Here is a 15,837-nt window from a genome sequence, read left to right on the forward strand (position 1 = left end):
AGTTGCGAGACCGGAGCAGATGAGGACCGAGAGAATGGATTAGAAAGGCAAGACTTGGGGTGCGGCGGGGTTGGGTCTAGGGGAGGGGTCTGGTTGGCATCGCCGCAGGGCTGGAGGCTGGGTGGTTGCGGGCCTGGTTAGTGGTGTGCGGTGATGTATAAATTCTAAGATGCCGTTTTTTCCTTGGGCATGCGTCCTGCCCTTAATCCCACTCTATGTTCCTTTTGGAGGTTTTCTTACGGCCTGCCTGTCTTCTTCCCCAACCTAGTCTTTCTGCCTCCTCTCCCACCACATTCCAGGATGAGGCTCCGCAAGAGGTACTGGGTTTCATTCAGCCTCCTGTGGGGCAGCCTTGTAAGCCTCGTGATGAAGGTCGCTGATTTTGAAACGGAACAGCCCTGGGCTGATTGAAGTGCAGCTGTTTACTCACTGTGGTCTTGTGGGCAAACCACCCCACCTTTCTGGGCCCTGGTGTACTCATTCACCAAAGTGGAATGGTATCTACTCTTTAGGTTGTTGGAATATTAACTGAGGCATTTGTGTGCAAGGGATCTGCTTGCAATATAGGAGGCATTCAATAAGTATTTGATGTGATAATATTTGTGAAATGAGGGGTGTAAAGACAACTACAAATTAAAAGCAGGAAGAATAAATTTTTAATGAAATAAAAATAACATTTTCATTCTCCCTTGGTGCAAAAAAGGAAAAAGCTCTCCTCCCCCTCACTTTTCGTAAGCACTGACTTTTGAAGAGTTGTAATTGTGAATTCTTTCTCTATCCTTTTGAGACCTATGTACACCTTTCCAAAAACTGAATAAGCCTCTTGCCAGTTTTACAGCACAGAAATGTTCTTCTCAGGGATCTAGGCATCATCTCTTGAAATGCAGTCGTTAAGGAAGACAGTGCCTCTGTCTCCCAGTTTCTGCCGGGCTCTAAGTTGCCAACCTGCCTCTTCTCATAAAGATACGAGAAATTTCGTTTTCTCTGGGATAAAGGCAATTAGCAAACATGGGTGGCTACCCCATTTACCAGGTGAATTTAGGATGAACTCTGTGTGACAGATGGTGCCATGCACCTGTATCCACTTGGCTATATACAAGGGTAAGATTTCTTTCTGTCTTTTCAAGCTCTTTAGAGGATCTGATGGTGATGCAGATCACGTTCTGGTTTAACGTTCATTCAGTAATAAAACTGATTTTGTCCTCTTCTACCCTCATGGAGTGGCTTTGTAGGTTGGCAGGAGATTTTGTGGTTTTTATTATTTTATTTTTTAAGCAATCTCTACACCCAACATGGGACATGAACTCACAACCCTGAGATTGAGAGTAGCATGCTCCATCCACTGAGCCAGCCAGGCATCTCCGCAGATTTTGTTTTTAATTATATCTACTCCAACAGGGCTTAGTCTTTTCTGAGATCTATTCCCCATGTCGCACAGCCCTTTATGACTCCCTTCAACCCTGGCCACTATGCCCTAATGTCTTCAAGTCTCTACTATTAGAATGGGAGCCCTTTGTGGGTGGACTGAACCAAATCATTTTTTTGAGTCCCTGCTTCCAGCACAGGGCCTCCATGATAAGTAAGGGCTGGTAGAATGAATGAGTGAAGGAAGGAGTATACAAATGAATACTTCTGATAAGTACCCCCATCACTGCTAGGCCCTGAAAAGACAAGGAACAGAAGCGCAGGCACACTCGAGAGTTTCTCAGAGTCAAACCAAACCAAACCATGAACCAGTTTAAGAGACTGAAATTATAGGAAATAAGCACAAGAGGTTAGTGGGCAGGGTTGGACAAAACATTCTCTGGCCACTAAAGTGAGAGGCCCAGTGGGGTCTGGGGAGATTGAGGAAGGGTGCTGAGGACCAGAGATAGAGAGATCCTGGTAGCCTTTTTGCCCTTCTGGAGCTACGTGATTTTTTCATGATGGACTTACACTCTCCTCTCCTCTGGACGGCCCAGGCCTTTCAAGAGGCAGGCCCAGGTGGGGGCCCCAGGGAACGCTAGACGCCCCCCAGCCCCTCTACCCCATGGACCTGGAGCCCTTGCAGGAGGGGGAAGTCAAGCAGTGGCCCGAAGACACAGTCATCCTCCTGGTTGGGGACGAGGGGCTCTGGGCTTCCAAGGGGGGTGGTCTGGAACCAGAGGTTCTCATAAAACTTGGGGCTGGGACTAAGGCTCCCTAAGAGGGGCTGAGTAGAGTCACAGCGGAGGTAATGCCCTGGACCTGGGCCTGTGGGGCTGCCCAGCACCTTCCCGTAAAGGACCTGGTCACTGGTGATAGATGGGGGCCGGGGCTGGTTGGATGGTGCTCTTGGGTCCCGTTGGAGCACATAGGCCTGGACCAGGGTGGGGAGGCCACAGGTCCCTGAGCTGTCATTGGACTCCCAGGGCCCTGGCTTCTTCTCTTCTTCTTCCAGCACTGTGATCTTGGTGATGGGTGGCATGCCGGGGTCCCGAAGGCTGGGCAGCTGGAAGGTCTCCTGGACACAAGGACGTGGGGTGAGGGCATGAGTCGTCTCAGATGTTCATCCCAACTGCCACCCCTTCCTGTGTTGGGACATCTGTGGAACTATTCCTTCTGCTGGAGCCCAAAGGATGACACTTGTAGAACTGCTCATACTTTCCTGACACATGCTGTGTGCTTCAGACTTAGCTTGGTGAATGTCCCCAGCGATTCTGGGTGACATACATCCCATCTCACAGTGGCATGACCCAGGCTTTGAAATGGGTGGAGCTGGGATTTGAACTCAGATCTGCTTTCCTCCAGAGGGAGGGGACCTTGCTGGGAAGGGATGGGAAGGCCTGAGTCCTCACCCTCGGAGGAGTATCCTTTCACTTTGAGCCTGGACCAACACCAGCACCCCCCTACACCCCATTTCTCTCTCCTTCTGGGGTTCTCACCTCCACCATGATGGTCGGAACCCAGGAGCCCAGGCTGCTGTGGGCCGGGTCTGGGACACTTGGCCAGAGGGGATTCTTCCTGCTGCAGAAGAGGACAGGTGAAGGCTGGGTTAGGCATGCCCTCCCATCTTTCCCTTCTTTTTCCAACCCCTTCCCAGTAGCTGAAGGCCCCTTGGGCAGAGAAGAGTTGGTGCAGAGCGTGATCCAGACATGGGCCCTGAGGCCTGTGAAGGCCTTTGAAGAGGGGCTTGGACTGGCCCACTCCCGCGTGAAGTTCCCTGTGGGCAGGGGTAGCTTGGTGTCAGGTCTCTTGAAAGGACTCACCTGGGTTTGCAGCAGAACCGGGCGGCCCCACAGAGGCAGGTGAACAAGAGGAGGAAGCCAAACAGGCCCAGGAGGACATGCAGCTCAGACTCCTCTGGGGTGAGGGGAAAACCAGAGGTGGTTAGAGTGCATGTGTGTAAGACTGGGCCTCTTCCCTCTGACTGAGCTCTGAAGGCAGGATTGGGCCTCCTCCCTCAGGCTGAGTTTCATGGGCAGGGCTGGGTCTCTTCCCTCAGATGAGTAGATCCAGGCAGGTTCTCAAAATGAAAGCTCTATTGGATGAGGAACCTTCCCAATAGCCTTGTATAGCGGGCCCCCTTCTCCCCTTACCTAGGGCCAAGGTCATCAGGGTAAGGCTCGTACTGTTGGCAGCCCCGGCCTTGCTGGTAGCCATGAGGTGGACATGGTACAAGCTGGCAGGCTCCAAGCCGTGGAGGACCAAGCCATGGGAGGAGGCATTCAGGACAGTGGCTGGGAGTAGAAGAGAATGGTCAGCCCGGGCCCAGATGCGGAGACTGCCTCCAAGCCTGCTGAGTGCGCTTCCCCGCCCTCCAGGCCTCCTGGGGCTGTGGGGTGCTAAGGATAGACTCACAGAAGGACTGGTCTTGAGCATTGGTCCAGAAGATGGTGTAGTGGGTAAGGGGGCTCTTCCCCAGCTCGGGGGCCTGGGGCATCCACTCCAGCTGGGCCCAGGTCTTGCCAATGTGCTTTAGATGCAGCTCTGGGGCGTGGGAGGGGGCTGCCGGAAGAGAGAGGTACAGGGGGAGCAGAGCAGAGTGGAGAGCCCAGCGGGACATCTTGGGGCTCCCTAGACCCCAGAACTGAGACATACTGTGGTGGGGAGTAGGAAAGGAGAGTCCAAAGGGACTTGTGCCTTAAGCCTCATGTTGCCAGGACCTTTGACTGAATTCCATCGACTGCTAGTAAGTGGCTGAGTCCGGATTTGAACTTGCTTCTCTTTGACTCCAAAGCCTCGCCAACTGCTTTCTGCCAGGCTTGATTTTGTTGGGCTCCCTATCTGATTTCTACCGCTTGCTCTCTGACTTTATGCCAGGCCCTCTGTCTAACTTCTGCCACACATGATGCTTGATTTCTGTCAGGGCAATGGGTTGATTTTTGCCAGACTTGCTTCCCAAATTCTGCCGAACCCACTCCCTAATTTCTGTTGCCCCACCACCTGACTTCTGTCCCGTTGCAGGTGTCCAGTGTAAGACAGGGGTCATCTTGGGGTGGGAAAAGAGCCTCTTCTGGGCCAGAGGTGGGGGAGGAAGGAAATGTTCCCTTGTCCTGATTGCTGGGGCCCAGGCAGGCACTGAGAGGAGAGGATTCTGGGAGGGACCAGGTGGCCGACGTACCCATCTCTTGGGAGTAGGCATAGATGTGCTGGGAGGGTCCCACGGTGTCCTGGTAGAGGGGGGTCACAGTGATCTCGTAGAGCTGAAAGGGCCTGATGTTCTCTGTAGAGAGAAGATGGGGCAGGCCCCCAGGTGAGGGGAGCTAACCTCAGAGCTTCAGCAGGGGACAACCCAGGCCTCATGCTGCAGAGCTATCCTCTTCTACCTCTTCTTCAGATCATTTGATGGGGTGAGAGCAGAAAAGTGGGAAAGCTAGAAAGGTGGTGGTGTCAGGACTGTGAAAAGAGAGGGTCCAGTTAGACTGGGAGAATGTCCTAATTCTGGGGATAAGAGATGACAGGAAAGAGTCTAGAAAGACTGGGGAGTCCACTTCTCAGGTGGTTCAGGCCGCCCCTTGCTAACTGTCAGACTAGCACTGCCTCTCTGCTTCCCAGGCCCCCCTCCCCCGCCACGCCTCCCCCTGCACCTCACCCTGCAGCAGCATCCCAGAAATGCTTCCATTATGCTCCATCTTCCAGCTCTTATTGCTGCCGCTGGGGCTGGGGGGACCCAGGCCCCACTCAATCACATAACCCCGAGGCTGAGGGCTGGGCGGCTCCCAGCCCACCCAGAGGCTGTGGGGATCTGGAGCCTCGGTGTGGAGTCTGGCCAGGGGCGGGCCTGGAGACAGAGTAGGAGGTAAGTGAACAAAGTGCGAAAAATGCAGGTCCCAGAGTCAGGAGCTTGGGTTCTGGTCCTGGCTTTGTTACTTACAGACTGGGTGATCATGGGTCCCTCAAGCTCAGGACCTCACTTAGCTCATCTGCAAGGGCTCTGTGCAGATCCCATGAGCTGCTGCATAGGATGAGCCTAGCACAGTGCCCCGTGCAGAGGAGGGCCTGACTGTGATCAAGGCTAACACTGTGTAGTTCACAGTATATGTTGCTAGGGTCTTTGGTGCATGTTAATTTCCTGAGCCCCTGAGAGTCCTGTGAGGGAGCTGCTGCCCTGGCCCCATTTGATCAAGGAGACAGCTGAGACAGGTTCAGGAACTTGTCTAAGGTCACACGGCTAATAAGATGGAATAGTCCCTCTTATTATCGCCAGTCTCACCCGTTGAGGACCCATGTGCCGGGGACCCTGGGGGTAGTGGTGTTGGCTGACCCCCGAGAATGAGCAATTAACTCAGGGACCGTGTTCCAGTTGGAAAAGCTTAGGGCTTTCTTCCCATCTTCCTTGGTGGCATGGGCTCAGTGTGTGTGCACAGGGGAGTGTGAGTCTGTAAGCATCCTCGTGTGTGAGTGTGGGGTGAATGTGTGTGCGGGGCGTGTGTGCGTGTGTGTGTGTGTGCGTGCGTGTGTGTGTGTGTGTGTATGTAACCACCAGCAGCCCAGCTTGGTTCTGGCTCGTGATGATAAGAGTGGCGAACACACACTGAGCAGTAACTTGGTGTCAGGCACATGTCTGAACGCCTGTAGCCTCGTAACAACGCTTTAAGGTCAACACTGTATCGTCCCCCTTTGCTAGGTGAGTAAACAGAGGCCAGGGAGCTGGGGTCCCTTGCCCCGGTCACGCTGTTAGCAAGTGACAGAACTAGATGTGAACCCAGGCAGTCTGTCTTCTGAATTGACATGCTTAACCACCACGCTCTACCAGCTGCCAGCCCCCTTACCTGTGCTCTCTAGGAAGACCACTGGGCTGGGATTAGAGGTCCCGGCTGTGTTATAGGCCACAAGGACCACTCCCTGGGCTTCCGAGGGCAAGTGGAAGGTGCAGCTTAGCTCCGTGGTGTTGCAGAGTGGGGGGACTGCCTCAGTCTGGTTCGGAGCTCTGACCAGGTAGCCTTGGATCTGCCCACTGTATTTGTCCAAGGGCATTGGCTGCAGTGGGTACAGGAAGAAGACAAGGGGGCTGCACAGCTCATCTTGAGTGGGGGGGAGGCTTCTAGATGGGGTGGATGGGTCTTAGGAACTGAGCCCCACAGGCCGGGAGCCAACCTTCTTCCCTCCCTTCCTTCTTCCCCTATTCACCCTGTTCCAGGTCCTTGGAGGGAGAAAAGGAAGAAGCACATTGGCACTGAACTACTCCCTGAACCAACCCTTTGCCACAGGTGAGTCCTGCATTCCAGTCTCTCCAGAAGGGCACTACCCAGCTTCCTAGGCACACACAAATCACATACAAATGCATCCCAGGCTCCTGGACAGGTTGGAGTCCAGGGCCCCAGCCCAAAGGGATCTGTCTGGGTTGGAAGGAATCTCAGGGGTGGAGGGATGTCAGGATGGGTCACCTTCCAGAACAGCTGCACGGCCACCATCCTGGGGTCTAATGGCCTCTGCCGCCACCATGTGTCCAGTCTGACGATGGGGGCTGTGGAGGGAGCCAGAGGGTCAGGGAGGGTCCTGGGGGCTGGATTTGGCCCTGATACCTGCTCCTGGCTCCTCTCCACCCACTGCTTACCCTGTTGCGCAGTGGTCAGCGTCAGGCTAGGGCTCCAGTCGCTCCATTGGCCAGGCAGGGGCCAGCGGGTACAGCGCATCTGCAGGGCGTAGGCTGTGGATGGGAGGAGCCCGCAGAGCTCATACTGGAGAGTCTGGGAGAGCAGGGGGCCCACCTGGTGGGGTGGCCATGGCTCTGAGCCTGGATCCTGTGCCCTTCAGGGCCAGCTCAGCCGCCCTCCCCTCAGCCAGCCCCAGGCCCTCCAGGCTGCCCTCCACCTCACCAGGACCCAGCTGGTTTCTCCAAGCTGTGGCTGGTGGCGCAGCTCACATTTCTGTTCTATGTACAGGCTCGGCTTCCATGGCTCCCAGCGTAACAGCAGGCAGCCTGGCTGGGGTGGGGCCACCTCAGGGCTGGGGGCCAGGGCCCACAGTGTCGGGGGTTCCAACTTCACTGCAAGGAGAAGGGGTTGTCAGAAACGTTCCCTGCCCCATCCTGTAGGGGATCTGCTGTACTCCTGCTTTTCTCTTGGCCTGTTGTTCCATTTTTGGCTCTGGGTCTCCATCCCTGGGGTCTCTGTCAGTCTGTCTCTCTTTTCTCTCTCTCTCTGAGTCTCTTCATCTCCATGCCATCACAATTTCTGCAGGTCTGTCTCTGTATATGTGTCTGTCTCCCCCTAGGTCTCTGTTTCATCCGCTTGCCCCAGGGCCTTTGCACTTGTTCCCTCTGCCTGGAGCTCTTTCCCTCCAGACATCCAGTGGCCTGCTCTCTCATTTCCTTCAAGGATCTTCTCAGATGTCACCTTCTCAGTTAGGCCGCCCCTGGCCATCTAACTGGAAGGGCAGTTGTCCACCAGCCCCAGCTTTCCCTACCCCTTTCCCTGTCACCCTTCTTGTCACTTGACATTCCATTTTATTTAGTTTGTCCCCTAGAATGTCATGTTCCAAGGGCAGGAGTTTCGATATTTCATTCAGTGCCCTATCTCCAGCACCAAGAGCAATGCCTAGTAATCTGTGGGCAACTCAAGAAACTTGCTGAAAGAATTAAAGAACGTGTCTCCTTGCCTCTGTCCTTCTGTGTCTCCATAGCTCCATCCCCACCTGCATTCCATTTTGTCCCTGTCTCTTGCCTGCCTCTATCTCTAGGTCTCCCATTGTCTCCTGGTCTGTGATTTCCTCTCTGTTCCTCTCTGGGTTGGCCCATCGTGGGGGCCTCTCCCCTCTGCCAGACCCAGCGTCACCCACCGACATCCATGGGAATGAGGCACAGCTGTGGGGACTTGTTGGTCCCTAGGGCGTTCTCAGCCTCCACCCAGATGCCCATGTTCTGGTACAACAGGAGGTGTCTTCGTGGGATGGAGCAGTGGTTCTGCCCGTTGTTAGGCACGCAGTCAAGGATAGAGTCCTCTTGTGTCTGACAGTTTCCCCGGCTCCTGCCAAGAGGCCAGGCTTGGGTGTCTAGCAGAAAAAGGAAGTGAGGCTCCCTGCTCCCTCCTGTGTTTGCTTCTGGCTCCCCCATCCTGCAGTCCCTCCCATGCCCCAGAAGAACCCAGAAGAACTGAGCTAGCATAGAGACCCTTACTTACTTGAAGCTCTTGAGTGTGAAGTGGGTGGACAGGTGGGTGTCGGGTCCTGGCTCCCACCGACAGATGAGGCTGTTAGTTGTGAGGTTCATGAGGCAGGACAGGTCATGGGGAGCGGCGGGAGGGTCTGCACATAGGGCGGGGAGAGTCAGGGCTTTGGGTAGGACCATTCAGAAAGCTGCGATTGGAACCAGTCAGCTTTGTTTCCTTGCTCTGGGTTGTTCCCCCTGGAGTCACCTTGTCTTGTTGCTCGTCTCCCTATCAAGTGACCCGGGAGGGGCAGCCCTAGGGAAAGTGAAATGCAGGCCCAGACAGGGGCAGGTGCCACAGAGCCTCCCACCCCCTCGGCTCTGACCCCTTGGACAGGGATGGTGCAGACCTGGCTTTTCATCCTGGTTTTGCCATTTGTTAGCTGTTGTGATCTGGAAGTCACTTAACTGCCCCGTGCCTCAGTTTCTTCATCTGTGAAATGGGAGTGATGGTAATATGCACACTCCCTGAGGTTTCAGAGGCTGAATGACTATTTACACAGTGCTCAGGGCCATGCCTGGCATGTGGTAGGTGCTATGTAAGTGTTAGCTCTACTATTACTGACGGTATTTTTTTTTTTTTTAAGATTTTATGTATTTATTTGTCAGAGAGAGAGCAGGAGGCAGAGGAAAAGCAGACTCCCACTGAGCAGGGAGCCAGACATGGGACTCGATCCCAGGACTCTGAGATCCTGACCTAAGCCAAAGGCAGACGCTTAACTGACTGAGCCACCCAGGTGCCCCTACTATGAGTGACTCTTAAGAAAGAAACTGGTCAGAACGGCTGGGTGGCTTAGTTGTTAGGCGTCTGCCTTTGGCTCAGGTCATGATCTCAGGGTTCTGGGATTGAGCCCTGCATTGGGCTCCTTGCTCAGCGGGAAGCCTGCTTCTCCCTCTCCCATTCCCCCTGCTTGTGTTCCCTCTCTTGCTGTCTGTCAAATAAATAAATAAATAAAATCTTAAAAAAAAAAGAAAAAAAAAACTGGTCTTAGTGGTTTTCTTATGCATTGGCTTGGCAGAAAGTCCTCACTTCTTGGTTTGAGTAGGAGGCTGAGACTGCCATGGGAGAAACTAGGAGCAGGCTGAGCTGGTCAGGTGTCCTCTCTGGGCACACTGTCCAGTGGCTGAGTGTCTGGGCTTACTTGCCCGCCACTCGGAGTAGTGGTGCCCTCTGACCTTGGAGCCGTACTGCCTGGTAGAAACCTCAGCTCTATCCTTAGTTTGTGACCTTCACCAAATCACATATACTCCCTGAGCCTCAGTTTCCTCATCTACAAAATGGGGCTAAACAGCACTATCGCTGGGTTGGAAAGATTATCCAATGCCATGCCCATAATGTGTTTATTGAACAAGAGCTCAGTGAATGATAATGGCTCTCCTGAGCCATGGCAGGAAGGCACGGGGGCCGGGCGGGTGGGTGGCCGCGGGCACTTACAGCCTGCCTGCACCTCAGCCTGGTCCAGGATCTGTAGGCTGGTGCCCCAGCGCACGCAGCAGGAGAGAAGGACCCGGGGGCTGTTGAGGCGGGGCACGGTGATGGTGGATTCCTGCCTTCCATCTGCCAGACGTCGCTGCCTCTTTCCAGGTTGAAGCTCTGTTCCCAGTTTCCACAGAATCTGTGACTCAGGGTCCAGGTGGCTGCAGTTCGGGCTGATGACACAGGAGGCTGTGATGGGATCCCCCAGGTGGACAGTGGGGGTGGGGAGGCTGATGCGCCCACATTCCTCCAGGCCTGGGGGAGGGGAGAATGGGCCATGAGTCACTCCTCTGCCATGCGGAGCTGAGTTATAAACCTAGGCCTTTGTATTCCTAGACTCAAGGTCCTTACCTCTTTGCCTCACCCCCTGAGATACAGGGGCTGGAATGGGGTGAATGCCTGTGGGGATGGAGAGGGGCTTTCCGGGGTGAGAGAGAGCTAGGGATATGTCCATCAGGGTCTATCAGCTGGCTCTTTGAGAAAACCAGATCCTGATTGGTAGTCTGGGCTGCTTTCTCTGGTGTAAATATTCCCACCAAGACTGCTTTTCAAGCTACCAGTGTGACATCACTGAACGTGAACTTGGGAGGAAATGTGCACACTTAGGTCTCATAAGCCAGCACTAGCACACCGCCAAGCAGACACTAGGCCCCTCTGCGGCACCCTCCCCAGAGGTGGTGAAAGCGTTGGTGGGAATGATAAGAACCCCACGGCCACAGCTCTCAGAATTCAAATCTTGATTGTGTTACCCCATCTGGACCACAGCCCTCCAACACTCCAGTGGTGTGGTGGGTAAGAGCACAGCTGGGTTTAGAGCCTGGCTGTATTGCTTATTAATTACATGACCTTGGCAGGTTACTGAGGCTTTCCATGCCTTGATTTTTCTCATCTGTACAGTGGGGATGAAAAATAGTTTCCACCCATGTTGCTCACCTGATTAACATTGAGCATCTTGGGGGCACCAGACCAGACCCGGATCAACCAGATCAGGTCAAGCACCCTGAACTTTCCCAAAGCTCTTATTCTCCTTCATAATTATGGAGTCATGTGATTCATTGCTTGCCTGTCTCCCCAGTTAGACCAGAGGTTCTGTGAGGCCAGAGACCTTGGCTGTTGGTCTTATTACTGTATTCCCAGAGCTTAGCATAGAGTAGGCCCTTGGTGAATATTTATTGTATAAACAAACAAAGATCCACTGTACTTTGCCCACCGTGCCTTCTTTCCTCTGTCATGTGTTCTGGGGTCTGTTTTGCTGAGGAGGATGCTGAGGTCCGAGGAATTTGCCCAGGATCACGGAGCAAGGTCATGACTTTCAGCGTGGGGCTCCTATCGCTTCACCAACTCAGAATTTCAGACTGGAAGGAATCTTGCAAAACTGTTTACTCCAGAACTCCACCTAACATTGCATCCTCTTTAGCAGGGCTAGGATGGCCCGGTTTTGTACAGTCTGACAAATAAGAATGGGTTTTCCATTTTTCCATTTTTAAATCCATTAAAAATGGGTTTTCCATTTTCCATTTCCAAATTTTAAAATTTCCATTTTCCTTCCATTTTAAAGGGTGAAAACAAAGCAGAAAACAGATAAGAACATGCAGCAGACACTATATGCGGCCAGCAAAGCCTCAATACGACTATCAATGTTTGCTGACCTTTGCTATGCAGCATCCCTGTCAGTCCTGGCCTCAGCTTGCATACCCCCACAGATGGGAAGCTCTCCACCTCTCAAGACAGTTTCCCTAGTTTAGAGAGCTCTGCCTGGGTTTCCTTATTCTGGGAATAATCCTCCTTGTGGCTCCCACTCCTATTCCTTTGCTGCCTGTGAAGGCTGGAGAGGACCCAGAGTTTCCTTCTGACAAGCTTGGCAGAGATTTGCGGACAAGACCTGGGTCCCCTGGCCTTTTCCAGGCTGACCGGCTCAGACTCTCTTGCCACTCCGCATGGGTGGTGGTTTGCCTATAGAGGTTTGTGGGTGGAGGCCTGGCTACCCCATATTCTTGGCCCAGCCTGGATTGTCTGGGAACTCCAGGAGCAGTGTGGCCGGTGCAGGCCAATGAGTCCCTCTTCTACCCGCTAAACCTCTCTCCCTGTGACTCTCCTCTCCCCATTGCACCCGATCCCTGGCCATACTCACTTCTAGGGAGCAGCAGGACAATCAGGGCAGCCACGGTCAGGCTCCAGGTTCCTAGCCCTGCCATAGCACGCCAGTTTGGTGTTTACCTGGAGGCAGAGGGGAATGGGGAATGTCATGGGCTCTGGAGTCAGAGCTGAGCTTAACCCTTGCTCTGCCACAGTGTGGCTTTGGCCAGGGGATTTGACCTCTCTGAGCCTCAGTTTCTTTGTCCGCAAAATGGAATTAACAACAGCCTATATTGCGTAGGACTTTGGGAGGAAGACACAGAATGATGCAAGGGACATAGGCAATGACTTTGTAAGTGACAGCCACTGTTGTTATTATATTTGCCTTCCAGGAGAAAACAGGGACAGGAGCATCAAGGAACAGCATTCTTCCCCTTTCCCTTTTATCTTGGCTGGGCTTACCTGCAGGTAGTTTATTTTGGAAAGACCCTAGGAACAGAGGGAGGGGTTGGGGAGAATGAAACAGGTAAGGAAGGAAAGCTGACACAAGGGTCATGTCATGGAATTGGGGTCATCTCTACGGATGAGGGGGGCTCCATCCTGCTGGGACCTTCTAAGGAGCTGTGTAGGCTATGCCTCAGGACCATCCGCTCAAGGGACAATTTATCCCTTGAACAGGAGAGAGGATGGGAACATTTACCTACTGACTTCCATCCCCCATCGGTCAGAGGATGTTCTTTGGGCTATTAACTTTCTGGCCCATCCAGGTTACACACGCATGAGTACGAGGCAGGTTCTCTTGGAGGAGCCATGCCAGAAGGGTCAGAGATGCTCCCTGGCATGGATTAGCTGAGGCAAGAGGCTGTCAGTTTACACCTGTGGGAAGCTGGCCTCTGTGGACGGTACAAGGGGTCCAACACATGCCCAGTTCTGGGCACAGACCTCTGGAGGTTTTCTGGGGCCAGGTGTTCCAGAAACTATGCAAAAGGTATTCTACCACTGGGGTGGGCTTCTAGCCTGACCTCCATCCTGCTCCCCTAGGGGTCTTGGGACCAGGGACCTGGTTCCCCAGCACCAGGTGGCATTCTTGGCAGCATGTCAGTGGAAATCACTGACTAGCCTGCGTGTATATCCAGGAATGCATACGTGTAGGTAGTGTCCCAGCAGATCCCCTGTGCTCAGAGGTAGGAAATCTTCTCCCCCTTTTCTGCCCCTCTCAGACAGGGGTGTGAATATAAGCTGCCCAAGGCTGTTACTTCTCACAGGGGCCTTACCCCAACCCCGAGCTATTTATATACATTTCCATATCAGGATGCCAGAGGACTGCTAGCCCATAAGTCACTTTTTTTGCAAATCAGGAAAAAAAGTGCCACTACCTCTGGACAGATGTAGCCTCACACTAAGACCTGGCAACTGAAGAATAGGCTGGATTTCAGCTTCTACTTGGTCCTCAGCTGGGCAGCTTTGTGCAGTGAGAAACCCACACAACTGTTCAGAGCATCCCTGTCTACCAATCAGTGGTTGGCAACTTTCTTACCAGAGCATGGCAGTTTGATTATCCCCCATGCACACTTGTCGGGGGGAAGATTTAGCCTCGTAGGCCTAGTCTTTGGGATGCTGGTTTCCATTACCATGTGCTTTTGATCATGTCACAGCCCTGCTGCCCTTGCAGGGGTCAGCATCACGCCTAGTGTGTGCCCAGCAAGGTACTACTTCATCCCTCTCCTCTGGCTCCTGTCCAGAATGGGCAACCAAACCTCACTCTCAGAGGCCCCGGCCTCCTCCCCCTGGGCTGCTGAGTGTTGGCATGTTGGCTTTGGTCCCTGGTCCCCCGCAACAGCCCGGGGTGCCCTCCACCCCCATTGAGTGTGATCGGGGACCTGTTGGAGCATGGTCACACTCTCTGGGGGCCAGTACATGGAGACAGTGGAAGCCCAGCTCTGAGCCAGACCACTTGCTCTAAACCCCAGCTCTGGGACTTACCGGCTTCGTGACTGTGGAGAAGTTACTGCACCTTTCTGAACCTTGGTTTCCCCATCTGTGAATGAGGGGGAACATTAGCACGCACTTCTCAGGATTGTAGTGAGGAGGCACCGAGATGGGCTGGGAAGAAAGCGCACTGGGCAATTGTAAGTTGTTTTCACGCGACACAAAGTGGGACACCGTGTTGTGGAATCCAGCATGGGGCCTCTTCTCCCCCTCGCAGGCCCTGTGGTCACAGCCTCCTAGGACTGCCACCTGGCTTTCATCTGTGTCACGAAGCATGGCTTCAAAGCCCTGTTTCTGGGTCCCCTACTTGCAGCTCCCTGGGCCCTCAGTCTCCCCTTCGCTTCAGTCCTCTCTGATCAGTCCCAGCAGAACCCGCTGCCTCCTGGAGGCACTGCCATCACCCACCTCTTCCTGCCCTCCTCTCCTTCCCCTGCACTTAGCCTTCTCCCCTGCTCCCCCTGCCCCAGCTTGCATCCTCTCCACCCTGTTGTGTCTCCTCTCCTTCAGGGAGATTCTTCCAGTGGGAGGAGGGGGCTGGGACTGAACAGAGGGAGAGGCCCTCCCCGATGGGTTGCTGAGAAGGAGGGAGGCAGAGCTGCAGAAGGTGTAAGAATGTGAAACAGGCATGCAGGCAGTGAGGCCTGGGCAGGACAGGTGCAGAGAGACAGGGCCCTGGGAGGACAAGGACGCTGACCCAGAGACCCAGGTGCTCAAGGCCAAGAAGCAAGAGGTCCCCGAGCGAGTTTAAGATTTGAGAGAGGGAAATGTGAGAGACAGGGAAAGGCACAGAAAGACTTCAAGACACACAGACAGAGGGAAAGGCACAGAAAGACTTCAAGACACACGGACAGACAGAGACCCAGAGCCCAGATAGGCCAGGTAGGGGCTGGGGAGGCAAGACAGAAACAGGGGAGAGAGGGACAGGCTGAGACATAGGGTCTGAGACAGGAACGTGGGGAAGGATGGTGATCATGCCCTCCCCTGAGCCCAGCTCTGTGTTCCCAGACAGGTATTCAGAGGTTTGTGACTTCCCCAATGCACCCCCCCAAAAAAGTGGGGGCAGCCCTGGCAAAAGAGACTCCGTGTCCGGGGGCTCCTGGTTCCCAAGGACCAACGCTAAAGGCAGGAGCCCCGGTTCCAGGCCTGTGCATGGGCACTTGGCCGAGTTGGGGGGAGTGGACCCAGGACTCAAGGGTCCTTTCCCGCCCAAGGTACAACCCTCCCAGTGGATTCCCCTACTCACGCTGGAGCCTGCAGCGGGAGCCCGCCTGGCCTCCTTGGTCTCCGCGCTCCTCTGGAGGGCAAGTTCCTGAAAACAGCCGCAGTCCGGCTTCTCTCCCCAGCCCTGTCGTTAATGGCTCAGTCTCTGACAGGCCCAGGGGCTGCCGATTGCAACACCTGCCCAGCCTCCTTCCCTCCCTTGTGCTGTCAGACAGTCACTGAAGCACAGGGCAGCCCCTTCCTCCCAGGAAGGAGCCTGGGAGGGAAGCCGGTGAGGACAGGCAGCCTTCCTGCCTTGGGGGTCTCAAAGAGGCTGGGGAGTGTGGCAACCGCGTCCCTCTCCCCTGCCTCCGGATTTCCTGACCTCAAAGCTTTGGGGCTGGCCGGGGCCCAGGCGTCAAGCCGCCTGGGTGCCATTCCTTTGCCCCTATCCCTGAGGGAGCATCAGTGGGAGACAGACCTTGGC

General features: G+C 54.4%; 1 protein-coding gene across 3 annotated transcripts; it reads right to left on the reverse strand.

Annotated features, from left to right (window-relative positions):
- Positions 1–1,923: 1,923 nt before the first annotated feature.
- CSF3R (colony stimulating factor 3 receptor) lies at positions 1,924–15,619 on the reverse strand. Of its 3 annotated transcripts, none has more exons than XM_032877277.1 (17): positions 15,394–15,619; positions 14,145–14,199; positions 12,217–12,302; positions 10,044–10,340; positions 8,583–8,706; positions 8,242–8,429; positions 7,281–7,450; positions 7,019–7,172; positions 6,849–6,928; positions 6,234–6,441; positions 5,054–5,242; positions 4,583–4,684; positions 3,820–3,966; positions 3,558–3,698; positions 3,228–3,321; positions 2,904–2,982; positions 1,924–2,482 (listed from the first exon to the last, which is right to left on the reverse strand). In XM_032877277.1, exons 3-17 carry the CDS (start codon positions 12,278–12,280, stop codon positions 2,003–2,005), a joined length of 2,517 nt encoding a protein of 838 aa, XP_032733168.1. In that variant the 5' UTR covers positions 12,281–12,302; positions 14,145–14,199; positions 15,394–15,619; the 3' UTR covers positions 1,924–2,002. The 3 variants fall into 3 exon arrangements, with proteins under 3 accessions (XP_032733168.1, XP_032733167.1, XP_032733169.1); XM_032877276.1 differs by having other exon boundaries at positions 2,904–2,985; positions 15,394–15,618; XM_032877278.1 differs by lacking the exons at positions 12,217–12,302; positions 14,145–14,199; positions 15,394–15,619 and adding an exon at positions 8,959–9,041 and having other exon boundaries at positions 2,904–2,985; positions 10,044–10,140.
- Between the last annotated feature and the right edge of the window lie 218 nt (positions 15,620–15,837).

This window comes from Lontra canadensis, unplaced genomic scaffold (assembly GCF_010015895.1).
Source record: "Lontra canadensis isolate GAN:19392208 unplaced genomic scaffold, GSC_riverotter_1.0 scaffold60, whole genome shotgun sequence".
Taxonomy (NCBI): domain Eukaryota; kingdom Metazoa; phylum Chordata; class Mammalia; order Carnivora; family Mustelidae; genus Lontra; species Lontra canadensis.

Excerpts from the sequence above, each read along its gene's own strand:
- CSF3R (XM_032877276.1), bottom strand. The coding sequence starts at position 12,280 with ATGGCAGGGCTAGGAACCTGGAGCCTGACCGTGGCTGCCCTGATTGTC. Across the intron at positions 6,929-7,018 it reads GCTGACCACTGCGCAACAGG|CCCCCATCGTCAGACTGGAC; the intron begins GTAAGCAGTGGG and ends CTCCCTCCACAG. Across the intron at positions 2,483-2,903 it reads TTCCGACCATCATGGTGGAG|GAGACCTTCCAGCTGCCCAG; the intron begins GTGAGAACCCCA and ends CCTTGTGTCCAG.